General features: G+C 42.5%; 1 protein-coding gene across 1 annotated transcript; it reads right to left on the bottom strand.

The window, feature by feature from the left end:
• Positions 1–20: 20 nt before the first annotated feature.
• pole (polymerase (DNA directed), epsilon) lies at positions 21–16579 on the bottom strand. Its single transcript, XM_051423030.1, has 48 exons — positions 16344–16579; positions 16100–16235; positions 15942–16022; positions 15811–15855; positions 14891–14983; positions 14633–14787; positions 14399–14543; positions 14224–14304; positions 14013–14120; positions 13817–13927; positions 13403–13488; positions 13180–13299; positions 12930–13062; positions 12723–12836; positions 12409–12621; positions 12212–12319; positions 11981–12109; positions 11792–11894; positions 11564–11710; positions 11319–11464; positions 11039–11187; positions 10832–10924; positions 10127–10429; positions 9764–9959; positions 9389–9603; positions 8242–8344; positions 8050–8130; positions 7851–7973; positions 7536–7745; positions 7189–7401; positions 6945–7088; positions 6700–6840; positions 6417–6570; positions 6180–6286; positions 5768–5944; positions 5447–5670; positions 5044–5264; positions 4731–4935; positions 4425–4598; positions 4034–4159; positions 2811–2943; positions 2497–2698; positions 2281–2412; positions 1896–2089; positions 1569–1769; positions 1336–1461; positions 495–584; positions 21–386 (listed from the first exon to the last, which is right to left on the bottom strand). The coding sequence occupies exons 1-48, from the start codon at positions 16403–16405 to the stop codon at positions 264–266; spliced, it is 6876 nt and encodes a 2291-aa protein (XP_051278990.1). The 5' UTR covers positions 16406–16579; the 3' UTR covers positions 21–263.
• Positions 16580–16670: the final 91 nt, after the last annotated feature.

Below are 16670 nucleotides of genomic sequence, written 5' to 3'. Positions count from 1 at the left end.
AAGACAGGTCAGGCTCACAGTTAAAACACTTGGAAAAATATTTATTAACAGTCAATATATGAAATTCACACAAATACATAATTTTATCATGGTATAATCAAGACTTAAAACATATCTACAGTCTTCCAACCTCCCTTAACATTACACACCATCAAACAGCATAGAAACAAGTGCTTGAACTGGGAAACGTTCAGAATTTCCCAGATTGAAAAGTAGTTGCCAGAGATGCAGCTGCGGGAGTGTTGGAAGGGCAGAGGTCACATTTAGTGAGCGTTCTGGCTGATGTGTGGGCTCATAACAAGCAACCAGTCGATGGTCTCCTCCAGGAAGCTCATGTTGTAGTGGGACGCTATGCTCCTGAACACTGTGATCTGCTCAGAGAAGCTCTTTAAATGGAAGAAGAAAAAAAAAAAAAAAAACAGCCATTAGAACGAATGTCATGTGCTTTTATCGCTAAATTGAAAAAAAAAAAAATTGTATTTGAGAGTAGAAACCTTGGCTGGGAAAGTGAGGTCAAAGTCTCCGGCACATTTGCAGTACAGGGGCATGTTCGCTTCCTTCACTCCTTTACATTTTGTACACACCTAAAAATCACACAGAGAGTTTTTAGCAGTGAGGCAGCTTCAAGAAAAATATCAGAAGATGCTGCAGACCGTTAAACAGAAAGTAAATCAAGTGAAACTATGTTGTGTTTGGATATTTGTTTGTTTTAAAGATACATGTAAAATACCGCATTAAAATGTCTAATACACTAGACCTATGTTGTATATATATATATATATATATATATATATATATATCTTTAATGTTTTCAACAATGTTCAAACAGAGAAATCTGTAATATTATTCGGATAACGGATAATTTCACCAGTCACCTGTCAATTACGTCATATCCGCATTTTCATAAATTGTTTTAAGACACGTTTTAGATCTTGGTTGTTTTTAAATATACATTTTAACTGGATGGATCTTAAATGATCAGAGAAACAAGTTGAGCTAACAGCTGCTCGGCCTTGTTGTGCTGAACAGTGTCAGCGAAACAGATTTTTAACGGAAGACTGCTTTACTCTGTTTTTACTGGTTTTAATCAGCTGATCAGTTTGTTTTTGGAGGGAGAAGACTGCAATGCCAGCAATGGTCAGAAATTAAATTAAGATTACTTTTGGGGCATTTTTATTATTCTTTATTTTATAGTGACAATAGAGATACAGGCAGGAAACATGTAGAGAGAGGGGGATGACATACAACAAAGACATTAAAAGGGACACTGGACATTCATGTTAGGATGTTTGATCTTTCAGCATAAATAATTCAGTACATATTAAGGTTACTTACCAGGTCCTGCAGTGTGTAGCTCATCAGTTTCTTCTGCAGAGCGTCCACCAGAGCCATCTCAATAGACTCAGTCTCATACTGCGCCTTGCAGTTGGAGCAGAACCACTGAGGCAAAACCGAACCATCCTGAGGAGAGGAAAACACGGTTTATCTAACTGGAATTTGATACAATTTATTAATCAAGTTAAAAATCAGAGCGTTATTATCATGCCCATCAATGCCCGTTCTCTCACTTGTGCCACAGATGGGTCCTTGCAGAGGTCGAGGTCACGACAGAAATTGCAGTGATGGCAGATGACCTCTGGCAGGATGTAGGAGTTACAGGGGTCACGGAAGTGGGCATTCTCGGAAAACTCTCCGACATCCACGAGACGCAAGAGGTCTCTTTTCAGCTTGTTCACCTGGTTCACTATGTTGGCATCCAGTGAAAGGACCTGAGGAGACAGAAGATGGAATTGAGAATTTGTGCAGTTCCAAATCCTGCAAAAACTGTGCAATGTGGTGAGAGAATAATCATGATTACATGAAACACACAAAAAGAGCTTTGTAAGTCGGTATACCTGGCAGACATATTTGATAAACTCCAGTGCTGGGTTGTTGAGTGGCAGGTGGGATCCGGGCAGAACGGGGAACATCTCAGAAGGATGGTTCACGCTCCTGGTGCCAGTCACCTTCTTCTGGATTTTTTGAGTAATGGTGAAAAAGTTCTGCGTCAGCTCGCTGGACACATATTCCTGGGAGAAGGAGATCATTCCTGTGGGAGACAGTTTTAAAAAAATCACAACTGAGAGGCAATCCATTTAAATGCATTTAAAAGCTCCCAATCATAGGTGTAAGTGTTACAGACACTAGCCTATGGCGACTCTAATGAGTGTAATGTGAAGTTCCTAAGACACATGAGGGAAGTCTTTTGTAACTAAAGCAGCCCCACAAACAGCATCTTACCAGGAAGAGCACTCAAGTCCCCCACTGCCTGCTGGGAAGCCTGGCTGCCTCCACGTCTCTTGACTGGCGTTGCCCCGGGAGCGTTACGTCTCAGCTCCTCTTTCATGCTGTGGTAGACTGCTGCAATATAGGCTGCCACAGAAAGTATGTGTTTAAAAGTAGGTAGAGAAAAAGCAAGAAAAAAAAAGTCTATCGTGAACTGGTTATTATTTTTACCGGAGACAATCATGAGGAAGTAGTTCTGACAGGAGGCAGTTTGGGGCAGATACTGCATGATGTTCCAGTTGCTCTCAATTAGCTCCTCCACCTCATCCGTCTCTCCATCGCCATCATCTTCCTCTGCTTCGTCCTCGTCTTCGTCCTCGCTGCCCTCCTCCTCTCCGTCCCCTTGTTTGTTTTTCTTCTGTTTGGCTCCGTCCTGACATAAAAAAAAAGGGCCGTGGAAGAGGCATGAGTTTGTGTTTGTGTTTTATTCAACTACTTTGATAAATGCAAATATTGAATGAGGCAGACGTTGCAGTTTGAATTACCTCTCCGCACAAGATGTTGGTGGGCAATTTGCCCTTCACGCCGCCGCAGTTAGCCGGATCCATCCACAGCAGGAACTCCCAGCATCGCGAGAAGGAGATGGACAAAGAGTGAAAGATTTCTCTGGAGTGGATGCTACAGGAGAAAGTTAGGAAGGTTATTTTTCAGGTTTTGGGTCTATTTACAATATTATAGGAGAGACTATTTTGAAGATGAGCTTTCAGAAATATTTAAAGAAAAGGAAACAGGTATAATTTCCACATTCAAATCCTTAATAAAGGTCCCTCTTTTAAAAAATCCAGAATCAATATATATGCAAATTTGGTTACTTTCCACTTTCCTACTACTGTAAAGTCCATCCTCGGTGTATGTGCACTGGTTTCTACATCAAACTTGTATAAGTTGCATTCTGGACGAGGATTGACGTATACTAAAGTACTAAAGTATTTGGGATCACAAATCACGCTTGTAGGCCCAGCCCTTCACAGAGAAACTTTCCACTTTCAGCAGGTGAATGTGAAAACTTCCATCTAGTATCAAACTTTGCACATACACATCATTCTGCAGAGTGAAGCTCAAACATCCAACTGTAGGAACAAGTAGAAAAACATATTTCTGTGTGGAGGGGAAACACAGGAAGATGCTCATTAGTAATATCTATAAAAGAGTTAAAAGCATCATTGTTTGTTTGACTTTTGAACTTTGGTACGTTCAGAAATGCTGCTGTAATGCTGCTTTGAGGGGGGAGGAAAAAACTGGTGCTAACCATAACAACACAACAATGACCAAAATAACTTAAGATATTTAGTTTCACATTACAATATTGACACAATGGCCTAACTTCCCTATTTATTTTTCCTTCCATTAGTCTAATGGGTAGTTCTCCTCTTTCAAGTTTGCTTCTTAAAATTCACTTCCCATGATACAGACCACAACACCATCTCTGGAAAACATCTAACTGCGCTAATGGCTAATTCTGTTCTATCTCTTTTTTCCCCTTCAGATTTTAGTGTCCGGCTCTTACTTCAAACCACTGGCAACAGATACATATACACATACTCTTTTATTGGCCAAGCAGTCTGGTCAGATACAGTTTTATTTTTTTAAAATACAGGTACATTTGTTTTACATTTATATTTCTTATCAACGGATGTAGGATGTTGCTTCACAAGATGTACAAACAGTCTCTCTATAGGTGTGACCTGCAGAAGGGTAAATGTCTGACCTGTTGGTGATGTATTCTACGTAGCCGATGGCGTCCTCTATCCTCCGTTTTTTAGTACACAAGATGATCCTGTTGAAGTTTCCGTACACCACAGTGGAGCCGAGACGTTTGAATTCAGAAACCAGCCTGACAGCGGAATGAGAGAATGATTATTAAAAGAAGATGACACCGTAGCTGTGATGCATGTTTAAAGGTGAGGATATATCAATGCAAGAAACAAGATGAAAGCATCATGATCAGAGCTTATGTTGTAAAATTGCAATGTAAAGTTGTTCTGGTGTAGAATTGGAGATTTTACCAATACTTTGAAAACAAAGCTTTTAAGACTAAATAAATGACTAAATAGATGTGATAGTGCTTTTTGTAGTTTAGAGGATGACGTGACACTCACTGTAGGAACACCTTCTTCATCATGTTGTGCAGGGTACGGTGCAGCGCAGGGTCATAGAGCAGAGAGCTGGGGGAGCGCAGCCAGCGGTAGAAGTGCATCACCTGGTTGTCTGCATACACATTGTGGAACTGTGTGATCTCTCGGACCCATCCAACCACCATGCTCTTCAAGATCCTGCTCATACAACATAGAGCAAACACTGATGAGAAACCAAACGCAAAAAAAAAATAATACATGACATGTTTCCTTAAATGATGAGGAACAACTAGAAGCATAAGTATTCATGCACCACAGATGTTTCCACACCTGAAGGTGTTGGAGCAGAGAGCAGTCTCATCGTAGCTAGCGAGAGCGCTGGCTCCCTGGTTTCCTGACATCATGTCCTCCAGCGAGGCCTGCTGGATCACATCAAAACTGACACCCAGACTAGCGCCGCCCTCCATGTCATTGACATGCTGTGACTGGAGGATGGTGTTCACCGCCAGGCTCTGCAGGTCCAACTCTACACATACTGAAAGAAACAGAAGCAGGGTCATTCATAAATACAGAGAAATACACTTCAAAGATTCACAGTTGCTTTATGATCTCTCTTGGACATAGATTAAGTGTTTACAGGTACCTGTGGAATAGCATCCTTGAGCATTGATCTCCACAGAGCACCTGTCTTCACTTTCCATGACCAGACGACTATCATCAGCCTCTTTTCCTCCGAGGTCGGGCCTGGATGTGGGTGAAAGCCACAGCAGGTGGTTGTGCTTCCTTAGATGTCTTGCCAGGAACAAGTCTGAGCCAAAGATGGACACATCCTGAGGCAAGTTCCCCACAGGTAAGTGGTAATACCTGAAAGCGAAAGACATTATACGAGTAAATCTGAATGCTGTCAACCAAAATTACTAACAAAGCATGTCCGGGAGTTGTTTGTAGAGGCATTTGACTCAAACAAGTGATTAAAATAAAAATACAAAGTGTCCACTCTATCCTATGGGTGAATAATAACAGAACTAGCAGTGTGCAGTTTGTACCTGGCCATGTCGAAAGCCTGTGACAGGCAGCTGTCCAGGTTGAGGTAGTGGCGGATCATGCGCCGGGCACCGTGGCGTTGCCAGTCAAGCACGTTATAGCTGATCTCATCAATCACATGTACTGGAACGACTGGAAACTCCTCAAGCACCGGCATCCCCGCCGCCAACCGCCGCAACTCCCAGTTTGACTGCAAAGCGATGAGGGTGGGACCACGACGCTCTTCCTGTAAACAGCAGCCGCCAATGCAGGCACACAATTAGCAAAGCCTGTGTGTACAATCATTAGAAGATCATATTTAAGTAGCTTCAGTAGTATTTTACCTTGTAGTTCAGCAGTATGCGTTGCAGTGCACGGTAAATAGCCTTGACATCGTTTTCAGCTCGGACCTCAAAGTTGTGTTTCTCTGGAGGCAGGAGCTCCTCGGTCGTCTTCTCCAGGAGAGCAGTGCGTTCGGCTGTGTAGAGGTTACTCAGGTTGGGCATCTGGTTGCTTCTGACCTTAGGAGAGAAAATGTACACAGACCTGAAGGGTTGCTCTGTGTCAGCCACAAAAGGGATGCAGTGGAAACAAGAAAGCCTTCCAAAGAAGTTCAACTGCACTCTAGAAATCAATTAGGCTTTCAATGTAGCTGCTATACATTGGTCGGCACTGGAAGAGCCTCAGTTCACAAGATGTGAGTCAAAACAGCAACACAGTGGCAGAGGAGGAATTAAAGAGTTGTATTGTTCTTACTGTGTCTAGTACAAAGATGCTGGCTTTGCGCTGAGAGGGGATGAACAGGCCAAACAGAGCCTTGTGACCCTGGCTGTGATGATACAGGTACATGTGGCGAACACTCCCTGAGGACAGAAGAAACAGTGAGGTAAAACATGAGCAGGATCCCATGATATAAGGCGAAATATTAGGTTAGAAGGAAAGTAAATGGTAAACAAACCACAATCAATCAGACATCAATTCAAGATGACATACCAGGTTCCAGGTAGCTGAACTGGGCCAGAGACCTCATCTCCAGATGCTCCAGGTCAAAAGTATCAGCCTCCCGACCAGCCAGATCCCTCACGACATGTTTATTGACCATACAGACACATCCGAGCTGCACCAGTGCACGAAACAGCAACGGGACCTGAAAAAGATCTTATTAATACTGCATTCTGTTTACACATTTTTCACAGGTTTTAGTATAATATCACAAGGTATATATATATATATATATATATATATATATATATATATATATATATATATGTGGTACCTGAGTTTCATAGACTCCTTCAATGTCTGGGGCAGAGAGGTCAGCGTTGATCTCGTTGATGTGCTCTTGGTACATGTCTTCTGGTACACAGTACTCATAAAGGTAGTACACTATGTTGGAGCGAGGCAGCATGCGGTTCACCTGAAGTTAAATCATTCATTTATTTGATTACTTCATTAAGACAACACATGCTTTCAAACTATTTATAGGAGAAAAAAAGAGCAATGCAGTTTCTTTTTGCGTGCCTTTTTGTACGTGGACCCCTCCTCCTGTTTTGGCACTTTCTGATTGACGTAGAAGACACGTGGGATGTTGAGCTTCATGCAGTGGAGGTCATTTCCAATCACAGCCCACAGCTTGTACAGACCAGGGTGACTAGTCTCTGCAATCTGAGAGGGGCAGGGAACAGGAACATCACATGAGACAAGATTAGATGTTGTTTACTTGTTTTGTTACTTGAGGATGATAACGAAGGTGACTTTACCCCACCTGCACAATTTGCCATGGCATGTCCAAGATGCTGCGTGCTGTTCGGCGGAGGAAGCTTCCCAGGCCGGTGGTGGGGCCATCTCTGATCACTCCTCCCCCGACAGATTGAACTTCGCCATCCAGCAGCCTCCTCCTCTTCTTTCTCTCTTTCCTCTGCCTTAGCTGCAGCTCCCACTTCTTCTTATGGTAACGCAGCCACACTAAGCGCTCCTTCTGTGTACAGACAACGCCAATATACATGCTGTGTGAATGTTTTGCAATATTTGTCAAGGAGTGCTGGAAGATATCTGTCATATAATTTGGCTGGAAGACTAAGAATCAGTACATTGACATTTCTGCCAGCTTACCCGCGTCTTTCCCATAGGTGGGGGTGGCCCCAGGATCTCTCTCCAGGACTGAGTGAGCTCCACATCCTGAGACTCCACCTGGCTGTCCTCTCCCTGGGAAGCCCGCTTCCGTTTGGTGCTGATGAGGATGGCTGGTTGCAGAGGTCTGGCTGGCCTTCCAAAGTCCTCTATGTCAGTGGCTTGACCCGCCTCAAGAGGTTGATGGGCCACCTGAGAGAAGAGGAGGCCATTTTGAAAAGAGTGTCCACTGATGGAGGCAGAGGAAGCTTTCTGTGTTGATAGTTTGACAGGACATTTGCTGTGAGGTGAACAAACCTGTCTCTTGCCCTCGCTGGTGAACAGCTCACTGATTTTCTTTTGCTTGTAGATGTCGTTTTTCTCCAGGAGTTTCTTGTGAAGCCAGTCAGGATGCCTTACTCTGGGTACCGGATTCTTCACCTGATGATAGATAGATTAATTAGTACATCAACCTAGGGTATACTGAGAAACCAATGAGACGCGTTTAAATTTTAACCTGTTGAAGAGCTGCAGGGATGGTGATGATTTTCTGGATGGCACTTCCCAATCTCTCGATGTAATAACTCCAATCCAGGATCTGGAAAGGCCCGCGACAGGAATGTTAATGTCAGAGTGAGCACACAAGCACATTCAGACAACAGTGAAAACTTTTTCTGAATGCATTTAATGTTTAATGTTAAAAACTTACAGAGCGGATGTCCAAGTCATGAAGGCTGGGCATCTTCAACCACTTACGAAGGAAATGTTTCTTTACACTGGGCTCTGCCTGGAAGATGGCCAGAGGAATGGCTCTGATGGAGAGAAAGAATCTGTCAGCTTCAAAGTCAAAGCTTTTACTTCTGCTAATATTACAAAGTGCTTGTTCTCCAGAAACATTTAACATTGGGAAAGCAACTCTGACATCAATTTATTTAATCCAGAAAAAACTGTCATCATAGCATCGTGGCAGTGTGGGTTTCGACCAAGCATTTTGTGGCCTCGTGAGACAACTTGCAGAGAAGCTACAAATGGAAAACCCACCATGGTGTTGGGAGGAGGGGGTTTCAGACACTGTTTGACCATCAGACAAGCTCCTTTAGAAGCATATATGGAAAAACTCTTTCAGATAGCAACTTACTGAAGCCTGACTAAAGCAAGCAGATGAAGTTGTATCTTTATTTTCACATATTATCGAGAAACTTAAGTACAAAGGAACCATCATTAACAGAAATGCACCGATAGTATCTGGTATCGGGTCCGATACAGTGCTCATGTACTCACAGTCGCAATCATAAAAAAAATTATATACTCCGATACCACTTTACAGCAACGTGACATTACGCAATGTCTTATTAGTTAAACAGGAAGGTGAAGGAGAAGCAATGTTATATCTCCAAACTGTTGACAACATTAGCAACCTTACATTTTATACGTGAGGAAGACCTGATAAAACATGTTTTCAAAGACATTATTAGAACTTAATGGTATTATTAAGCACTCGTATTGGTATTCTGTATTGGCAAGTACCAAAATACTTGTACTTGTATTTGCTCTGAAAAACGTACTAATAACACCTGAACCTTTCCTACTATGATAAATCAAAATGTTCGCTCCAAAAAAAAAAAAAAAACCTATGGAGATCACAAACAGCCACTCACACATGGCATATGTCTCGTCTTTAACCTGCTCACACTACTTGGCTTTGATATGAACAGTTGAACATATAGAATATAGAATAACTGTGTGATTATCATACCAACAGCATTACTATACCCTTAATCTTTTATAAAATTAATATGCAATGTTACAGAATGTCTGCTGTAATTTCATGGTTTATCAGTGATCAGTTGTCTCACCTTTCTGTGACGGGCGAACCCTCTGGTTTTCGGGAGATGACGTAGCGACAGCTCAGACCAGCATCTTTTACCATTTGGTCTCCCAGGAACTCAGCCAGTCTCTTAGCTGTGCTGATAGAAGTGGACTTCTGCTCTCCGTAATCCTCCAGCTTTCTGGACATTGAACGATTCTCTGAAATCAGTTCAAACAGCTCCGCATCTGGCATGTTGGCAGCCTGCAAAACCATTGAAATAAATCGGCTGTGAAGACAATAAGGACTGGAACCAACATTTTGATGGAGCTTTCTCTGCAAATTATATTTTATTTTAAATTATGTAAATATCTTGCATCACTAGAATGCCATTTTATATATTATGATGGATTGAATTTTTTACCTTGCTGTACAGAACATCCAGCCAGTAGTCAGCCACTTTGGCCACAGAGGCGTACACCTCCTCCAGAGTGGTGCCTTTGAGGAAAGCTTCAAACACTGACGACTGGAAAATCTTAATGAGCTGGAGCTCTCCTCTTCTCTTCACTTCAAAACCCTTCAGCTCAGCCAGAGAGCCATCCTCGTTAAACACAGCATACCTAAAATCAACAGAGAAACCTTAAATTATATTCATAAATCGCAGTACATTTATAATATGAACCTTGTTAGGAAGCCCATTCATTAATTCTGGTAACAAATCCATCCAATCCCAACCAGATGTCTATTAGTACATTTTATCACTGAAGAAAATCCACTACTGCTTTACCTTTTCTTCAGCTTTTTCCCTTCCTCTTTCGAAGCAGGCAGGATCATGGCCAGGTACGGTCCGTCCACCTCAAAGAAGATGCTGTTCTCTGCCCTTGTGTTGTATGTGAGGGTCGCGGGGTCGACCAGCTCGTGGTACTGATCGTTGGTGAATCCCTCCTTCACCATGATGTTGAGCATGGCCCCTGGGTACGAGATGGTCACCTTGGGCTTCTTCTCGTTACTGGTTTTCACCACAAAGTTCTCAGGAAAGGTGTTGGGGAGGACACACCAGATGCCGTCAGTGTCCAACTCAAGGGGCCTCCTGAGAGGGAGGGAAGTAAAGGTTAAAAACGTGTAAAATGAAAATCTATTGCTGTTTTTCACATTAGAAATCTGGTTGATGCCTTTCTTCTTCAGGGCAATGTGAATTGACTGAACAAGTTAGGGGTTCAGGTAACAGTGAATATGCTTCAATTATATAACAAATATTCTGACCTGCAATATAAGCAATATCTGCTACTAAAATATATGGCGTAGGAGCAAAAGAAAATAAGAAAAACAATGCTGCCAGAGCTGGATTCAAGCCAATATGTTGGCGAGAATCTGCTGATGAAACGCTGTGTTGTGGATCCCTTCCAGCTCTTCCCTGAGCCGGAGCTGATCTTGCACTGGCAAAAGAAGTAATTTCTATAATTATGTATCACATTATCAACATGACGCTCACCCTATTTGTTCGATGAGCTCTCTGGCCTGAGTAATGATGTTGGCTCCAGTGTAGCACACGATGCCAGCCATCTCCATGGAGTACCAGCGCGCCCTGGTGGAGACAGAAAAGTCAGAGCAGACAACATCAGGTGTTTATCACAAAGAGCTTGTGTAATAGTGCAAGTAAGAGGATATTTAATGATCTAAATGATGAAAACTGTAGTACCCTTTCCTCATGACGTAGCCGTAGAAAGAGTTCAGAATACACTTATGAGCCAGCTGAAGAGACTCGTACAGGATCTCCATGTTTTTGCAGCGCTTCACTTCAGCAGCGTCTCCATTGTCCTGAGCTGATGACAGTTTCTTCTTCCACACCTTAGCAGAGGTTGCACGAAAAAGTACTTTACAGCGAGTCCTTTTGATTGGCAATTTAATGTATAGAACATAGAAAATATATGGAAATGTGTAACAAATTGAAAATAGAAATAATCAATACCAAAACATACCTTGTGGAGTCCTTTGAATTCATAACGTCGATCTCTGAAAGCTCTCACGGTATCGACGTAGAAGGAGTTTTCTCTCTGACAGATGGTGGTGACTCGCTCCTCTCGCTTGGTGACGTGGGTCTTCTTGTAGGCCTTCTTACAGTAGTCTGAGACAAATTAAAGACAGGTCGAACTATGCTTTGGCAAGCAGTAATTTAGAATACTAGAATACTGGCTCTAAGGAGCCGGAAAAGAAAAGAAGGTACCTGCCAGACGTTTCTTCTCATGTTTGGCCTGCTCCTCCCTGTTGAGAGTGTGGAAGGCACGAGGTGGACCGTTGGGGAAAAACGGCGGGAACTTCTCAGACTCAAGTTGCTGCTGGATGCGGTGGAACTCACTGCGGCTGGCAGGCACTGAGGGAGAAGTGTAAAACAATTTAAAACTTTTACTGTATTCAATCCAATGCTTGCAAGAATTAAACACCATGAACTCACTGATTTCCCCTCTCCACTGCCAGGCCATCCTCCTCTGGCAGGTGGCACCAGGCTTGTTGAAGTCACAGGCAGCACAAGTGGCCTCATCAACCATAGCGGATGGCTGTAAAAGTAGAAAATATAAGTACTGAAATCCACGCTTTTCTTTATCTTTCATCCGATGTGTTTTTCTTTTGATTCCTGTTTCACCTGCAGGCGATTGGTGAGGATGATATTGGGGTACATCGCCCCAACGTCGAGATGGTAGATGAGGGGGCATTCGATCCTGTTCGGAACCTCCTTCAGAGAAGTCAGCTTATTTTTTATCTCATCGCAAACCTGAGAAAATACCAGAGACGTTGTATAACTTGAAGCTGATAATGCTGGGACAACTTTGGAAGCACAACCACAACAAAAAAAAAAAAAAACAAGCCAACACACCTCATTAAAATTGGTGACTTGCTCCAAAGGGATGTTCTCCTCTTCCTCGATGGCATGACGCATCGTTCTCTCAACTCTTTGCAGCAGGAAGTCAAACGCAGCTGGGTTCTGTCAACGCATCAGACCAAACTGTCACGCTAAAAACATACAAAAAGCAGCAAAGCAGAGAACCAGCTGGAAGTTGAGCTGAGACGTACCATTTTGAAACGGCAGGGGATGTCACTGCGGAACACTCCGGACTCCAGCGCCTCCACGTGGCCGCCCACGTAGGTCTCCGAGTCCATGACGTGACCGTCGTCTGTCAGTTTGTTGAAGACCTGCTCCTGCTTGTTGGGGAAGATGATGTTGGCGTGGAAGGCCTGCACCATGAGCAAAGCTTCACACAGAGTCCCAGAACCTTTACGCAGCACCTGATAACAGAGCAATGTAAGAAAAGAAATGAACAATCATAAAAAAGTGTGTTTTCTTTTAATGGACTTCAGTCTTTTCGAAAGGCACACAATAGACAAACCTCGTCAGGCTCCATGGGGATGATGGTGCACAGGGCGAAGATGAAGGGGTGAACATATTTCATGTACAGGTAATATGTAGCCACAGCATCGGACACAGAGTAGGTGGCTAAAGTCTAACAGAAAAGTAGAGAAAGGAAAAACATCAACGAAATTGCAAACGCCCGCTCAAAACAAGAATTGTTCACTTCACAGGTCCATTTCCATACCTGAGGCTCCTCAGTTGCCATGCGGCACATCTCCTCTGGGTCCAGCTCCACTGGGTCGTAGCTCAATTTAGCCTTCGCTGCTGCCTTGAGGTTATGACTTCCCACGGGCAGGTAGCTATCTCTCTTTACCCACCTGACACAGAGGAGAGGTTGGAAGGACAATTAATTGATCTAAAATGAATGCTAACTCCCGAGTGTACGTTTACATAAATCACACTGGAATCATTTTAACAGTGTCAGGTGAGCAAACCTTAAGCAGTCCATGTGGATTGCTTGACTGGACTTGTACTCTCCCTGGTTATCCTTCTGGAAACCAATCTCCCTGTACATGTTCAGTCCGTGGAGGCCAGCCCGAGTCTCAACAAAAGGCCTTGAGAGAGTGGAAACAAAGAGAGAGAGAGGAATAAAAAAGGTAAACATCATAGAATGTGGGTTATTAATGTAATCGTTTTATAACAACAGCAACTGCTCACCAGTCAAAGAAGTCTCCATTGTAGGTCACAAAGATGTTTGGCTTGGTTTCCTGAACGTGATCGAACCACCTCTGAATGAGTGCTGCCTGCAGTCAAAGTAAAGTTACCTCATGTTATTACCACACTAGAGACTCTTTAAACTGTCTAAATGGTCTTTTTTTATTCCTTTAACTATTAGACAGTCCTTGTTATTATTAGTCTATATTGCTTACAATGTTAACCACCATTTCTTTGTATCCAATTTTATTCATTTTTGTCTTTTTTCCTTTCTCTTAAAAAAAAAACAACAACTTTAATGTCAATACTGTTATTTTTTAAATCCTTTTGTAAACAATAAAAAGATGGAAAGAACTCTTTGAATCGCCTCCATTTATATTCCCACTGCAGTCTATCTACTGCTGTGGAGCTATGTACCTCATTATCCTCATTGAAAACAGTGAAAGGCCCTTCATATTCAGGTTTGGGAGTGAACTCAAAATCTTCGATGTTCTCAGAGACAATCTCTCTGTTTGTGATCAGAAACCCCTTAAAAGAGAGAAACAAAAGGTTAGCAAAACCAACAGATGTATAAATGACAGAATAAAACGCATTCTTAACATGTGAAACTCACCTGTCCGTCAATCATGTAGGAAATCATCATAATCTGATCGGTCTCCGCATCTGGGAACTTCAGCGGCAGTTTGGTGGTCTCTATGTCGAAAGCCAAGACAACGGGGTCCTGAAAAAAAGAAAAGGACAAGAAATAAATGCTCAAACATGAGCCTGAATAAATAAAATGAATCAGATCCCATGCTGCGATGTAATCAATAAAATCCTCATACTGGTCGCTCCACGAGATCGTCTCTCCGTACAATCTCTGGTAAGTAAGCGCTGCCTCTGTATCGAACATTATACCAGTGAGCCTGAGGAGAGGAGGCGGTAAAGATTAGAACAGCGAGCTCCTTTTATTTGAGAGGATATTCGACAATCATTGGGACCACAGAAATCTTTCTTTACCACGTGGATCTTGAGGTCGATGGACAAGCGAACATGATAGGGCACATCATACTCTCTCATGTCCACTATGTTGTCCAGCTGGTCTGAAATACTCTTTAAGTTCCCGTCTTCGTCTGCTGAGGTCACGTTGCCACCCGATAAGGCACTGTAAGAACCAACAAAGGTGTCAACAGATCAATATCGAACAGGAGAAACCTCATTAGAAATCAATGGGAAGTGGTGGTTTGGTGGTACCTTGATAACATTGAGGTGTAGGCGTCGTTGGACTGCTCCCGCTCTCGGTTCTTGCGTACAGCCGGTGAGATCTCACGCTTCACCTTGATGAGGTCGTCCACGGTGTTGAATGACAGCTTGATGTAGCTCCTCTTCAGTCCAACCAGATGGTTCGGCTGGAGAGAGCACAGGTTTAACAGTTTTTAGTGTTTTTATATCACAATAATGTGTTTTTTTTTTTTTAAAACACTGTTAAAAGGAGACTAAAACCATGCTCACCAGGTCGAGGTCCTCTTTTGGCATAATTTCGAGTTTTGCCACCTTTCCTTGGAACTTCTTCGACAAGTATGAGATAACCTCTCTCTCGCAGTTCTGCAAATAAAGTAGTGCTGCACAATTAATCGCAATATACTCGGAATAGCAATAAGGCCACGTGCATTATTCAAATCACAGGAGCTAGAAGTTTTTGGTAAAAAAGGTAAAATGTGTGATAAAACAGCGTTATAAAGAAGTACAGTAGTGCTGCAGAGATGCCCTGGCCTACAAATATTGTTCTCCAGATGTAATAAAATGTGTTTGTTTGGTACAGACCCTAAAAAATGTCACATCATTATGATTTTAATAGGTTTTTCTTCCAGTGTAAATGAAAATTGAGGTGCAAAAATGACCATTCCCACTAATTGTGAATCATATTGCAATTGCAATATCTGCAGACAGCCTCGTCAGATATGTTAACGTTCCCCTCTTTTCAAAATGTCAACACTTTTCTCCTAAATGACAGCAAATGCAATCTAAAACCGTTACTGGCTAGTGTTTTATAAATATATATAATGTCATAATAATGCAGTTTAATGGTGTCACATCTGTACCCCGCTCTCCTCTTCTGAAATCTATCTCACAAACCAATATATATATATTTTTTGTTTCATTAATTAATACAAAATTCCCATCTAAAACTATGATAACTGAGTATATTAGATTGTAATGTGCATTGAACAATGAAATTATACATGACTTTTCTCTGATATCAGCATTATATATCGGTGTCGTAGGTCTCTAAATATCAGCACCGGCCACTGAGAGACCGATATCTGTCAACTAGTCAGATAATGTTTGTTTTTTTTTAACCATTATTGTGCAGTCCCTAAAATAAAGTTGTCTTCAAGCAAAGAGTTTTAAGTACCAAATGACAGACTTACCTTTTTAGTGGCAATGTAAAAATATGGCTTAAAGGGGAGGGCCACCTACAGACAGAATACACACGTTAAGAGCAATGAAAAAGACATATCTTAAGTGTGTTATTAGATGATAATTACTGCCTCTAACACACCTTAAACCTGCTTCCATCCTCCTGTATGAAATAATAGTCCACAGCACTGATCATCCTCTTGTCGTCATCCAGGATCTCTGTCTGCACGTAGGAAAAAATGTTTTTAAATCACCATTCACTCCTCATAAAACATGACATGTCTGTGTAAACACACTCACGGGATGCATGTTGATCAGCCAGCCTGTTTTCTCCCCAGGCTCCTTCATCCTGTCGAAGCCGAAGCGGGCGTCCATCTCGTCGGTGAACTGGCTGCGCTCCAGCCGCTTGAGGGCGGACATCGCGGATCCATCGTCCCTAGGTTCAAACACACATTCACAGCCACATTAAGTGTCATTCACAGTATATTACAGCAGGTGAAAGAGCCTGTGTGTGTGTGTGTGTGTGAGAGGAGGAACGACTCACTGGTTTTCCTGATTTCCTCCACCTCGGTCCGATCTGTACCTTCCACTGTTTTGGAGAACCATCTTCTATCGAGGTCTGCCGGCTACAGATAAACCAAACTCCCGCTCAGGTTTGAACAAAAACCCGTCAGTGAAGCCACATTTGGAAAAAAAAAATATAAAGAGTTATTTCAAAGGTTAGTCTTCTAGCTTTCTCTGTCTCTGTCACTGACACTGACACGGCTGTTGTTTTCTTATTTTGGCGCGTTCCTGCAGTTCCCGCGAGAGTTGCGGCGAGAGGAGGAAGAACAAAGATCGTTTATTTGACAAGAGGGATCACTCCAACCGA

The sequence above is a fragment of the Dicentrarchus labrax genome, unplaced genomic scaffold (genome assembly GCF_905237075.1).
Source record: "Dicentrarchus labrax unplaced genomic scaffold, dlabrax2021, whole genome shotgun sequence".
Taxonomy (NCBI): domain Eukaryota; kingdom Metazoa; phylum Chordata; class Actinopteri; family Moronidae; genus Dicentrarchus; species Dicentrarchus labrax.
Note: the sequence above shows the minus strand (reverse complement) of the source record. Positions and strands in the feature narration are given on the sequence as shown.

Bases quoted from the DNA above. Each gene is read 5' to 3' on its own strand.
- pole (XM_051423030.1), bottom strand. From the start codon at position 16,405: ATGGTTCTCCAAAACAGTGGAAGGTACAGATCGGACCGAGGTGGAGGA. The intron at 12,622-12,722 runs GTTTGTCTATTG...CTCTGTTATCAG, and splicing joins TCCCCATGGAGCCTGACGAG to GTGCTGCGTAAAGGTTCTGG. The intron at 9,604-9,763 runs GTAAAAAATTCA...ATGGTTTTGCAG, and splicing joins TGGATGTTCTGTACAGCAAG to GCTGCCAACATGCCAGATGC.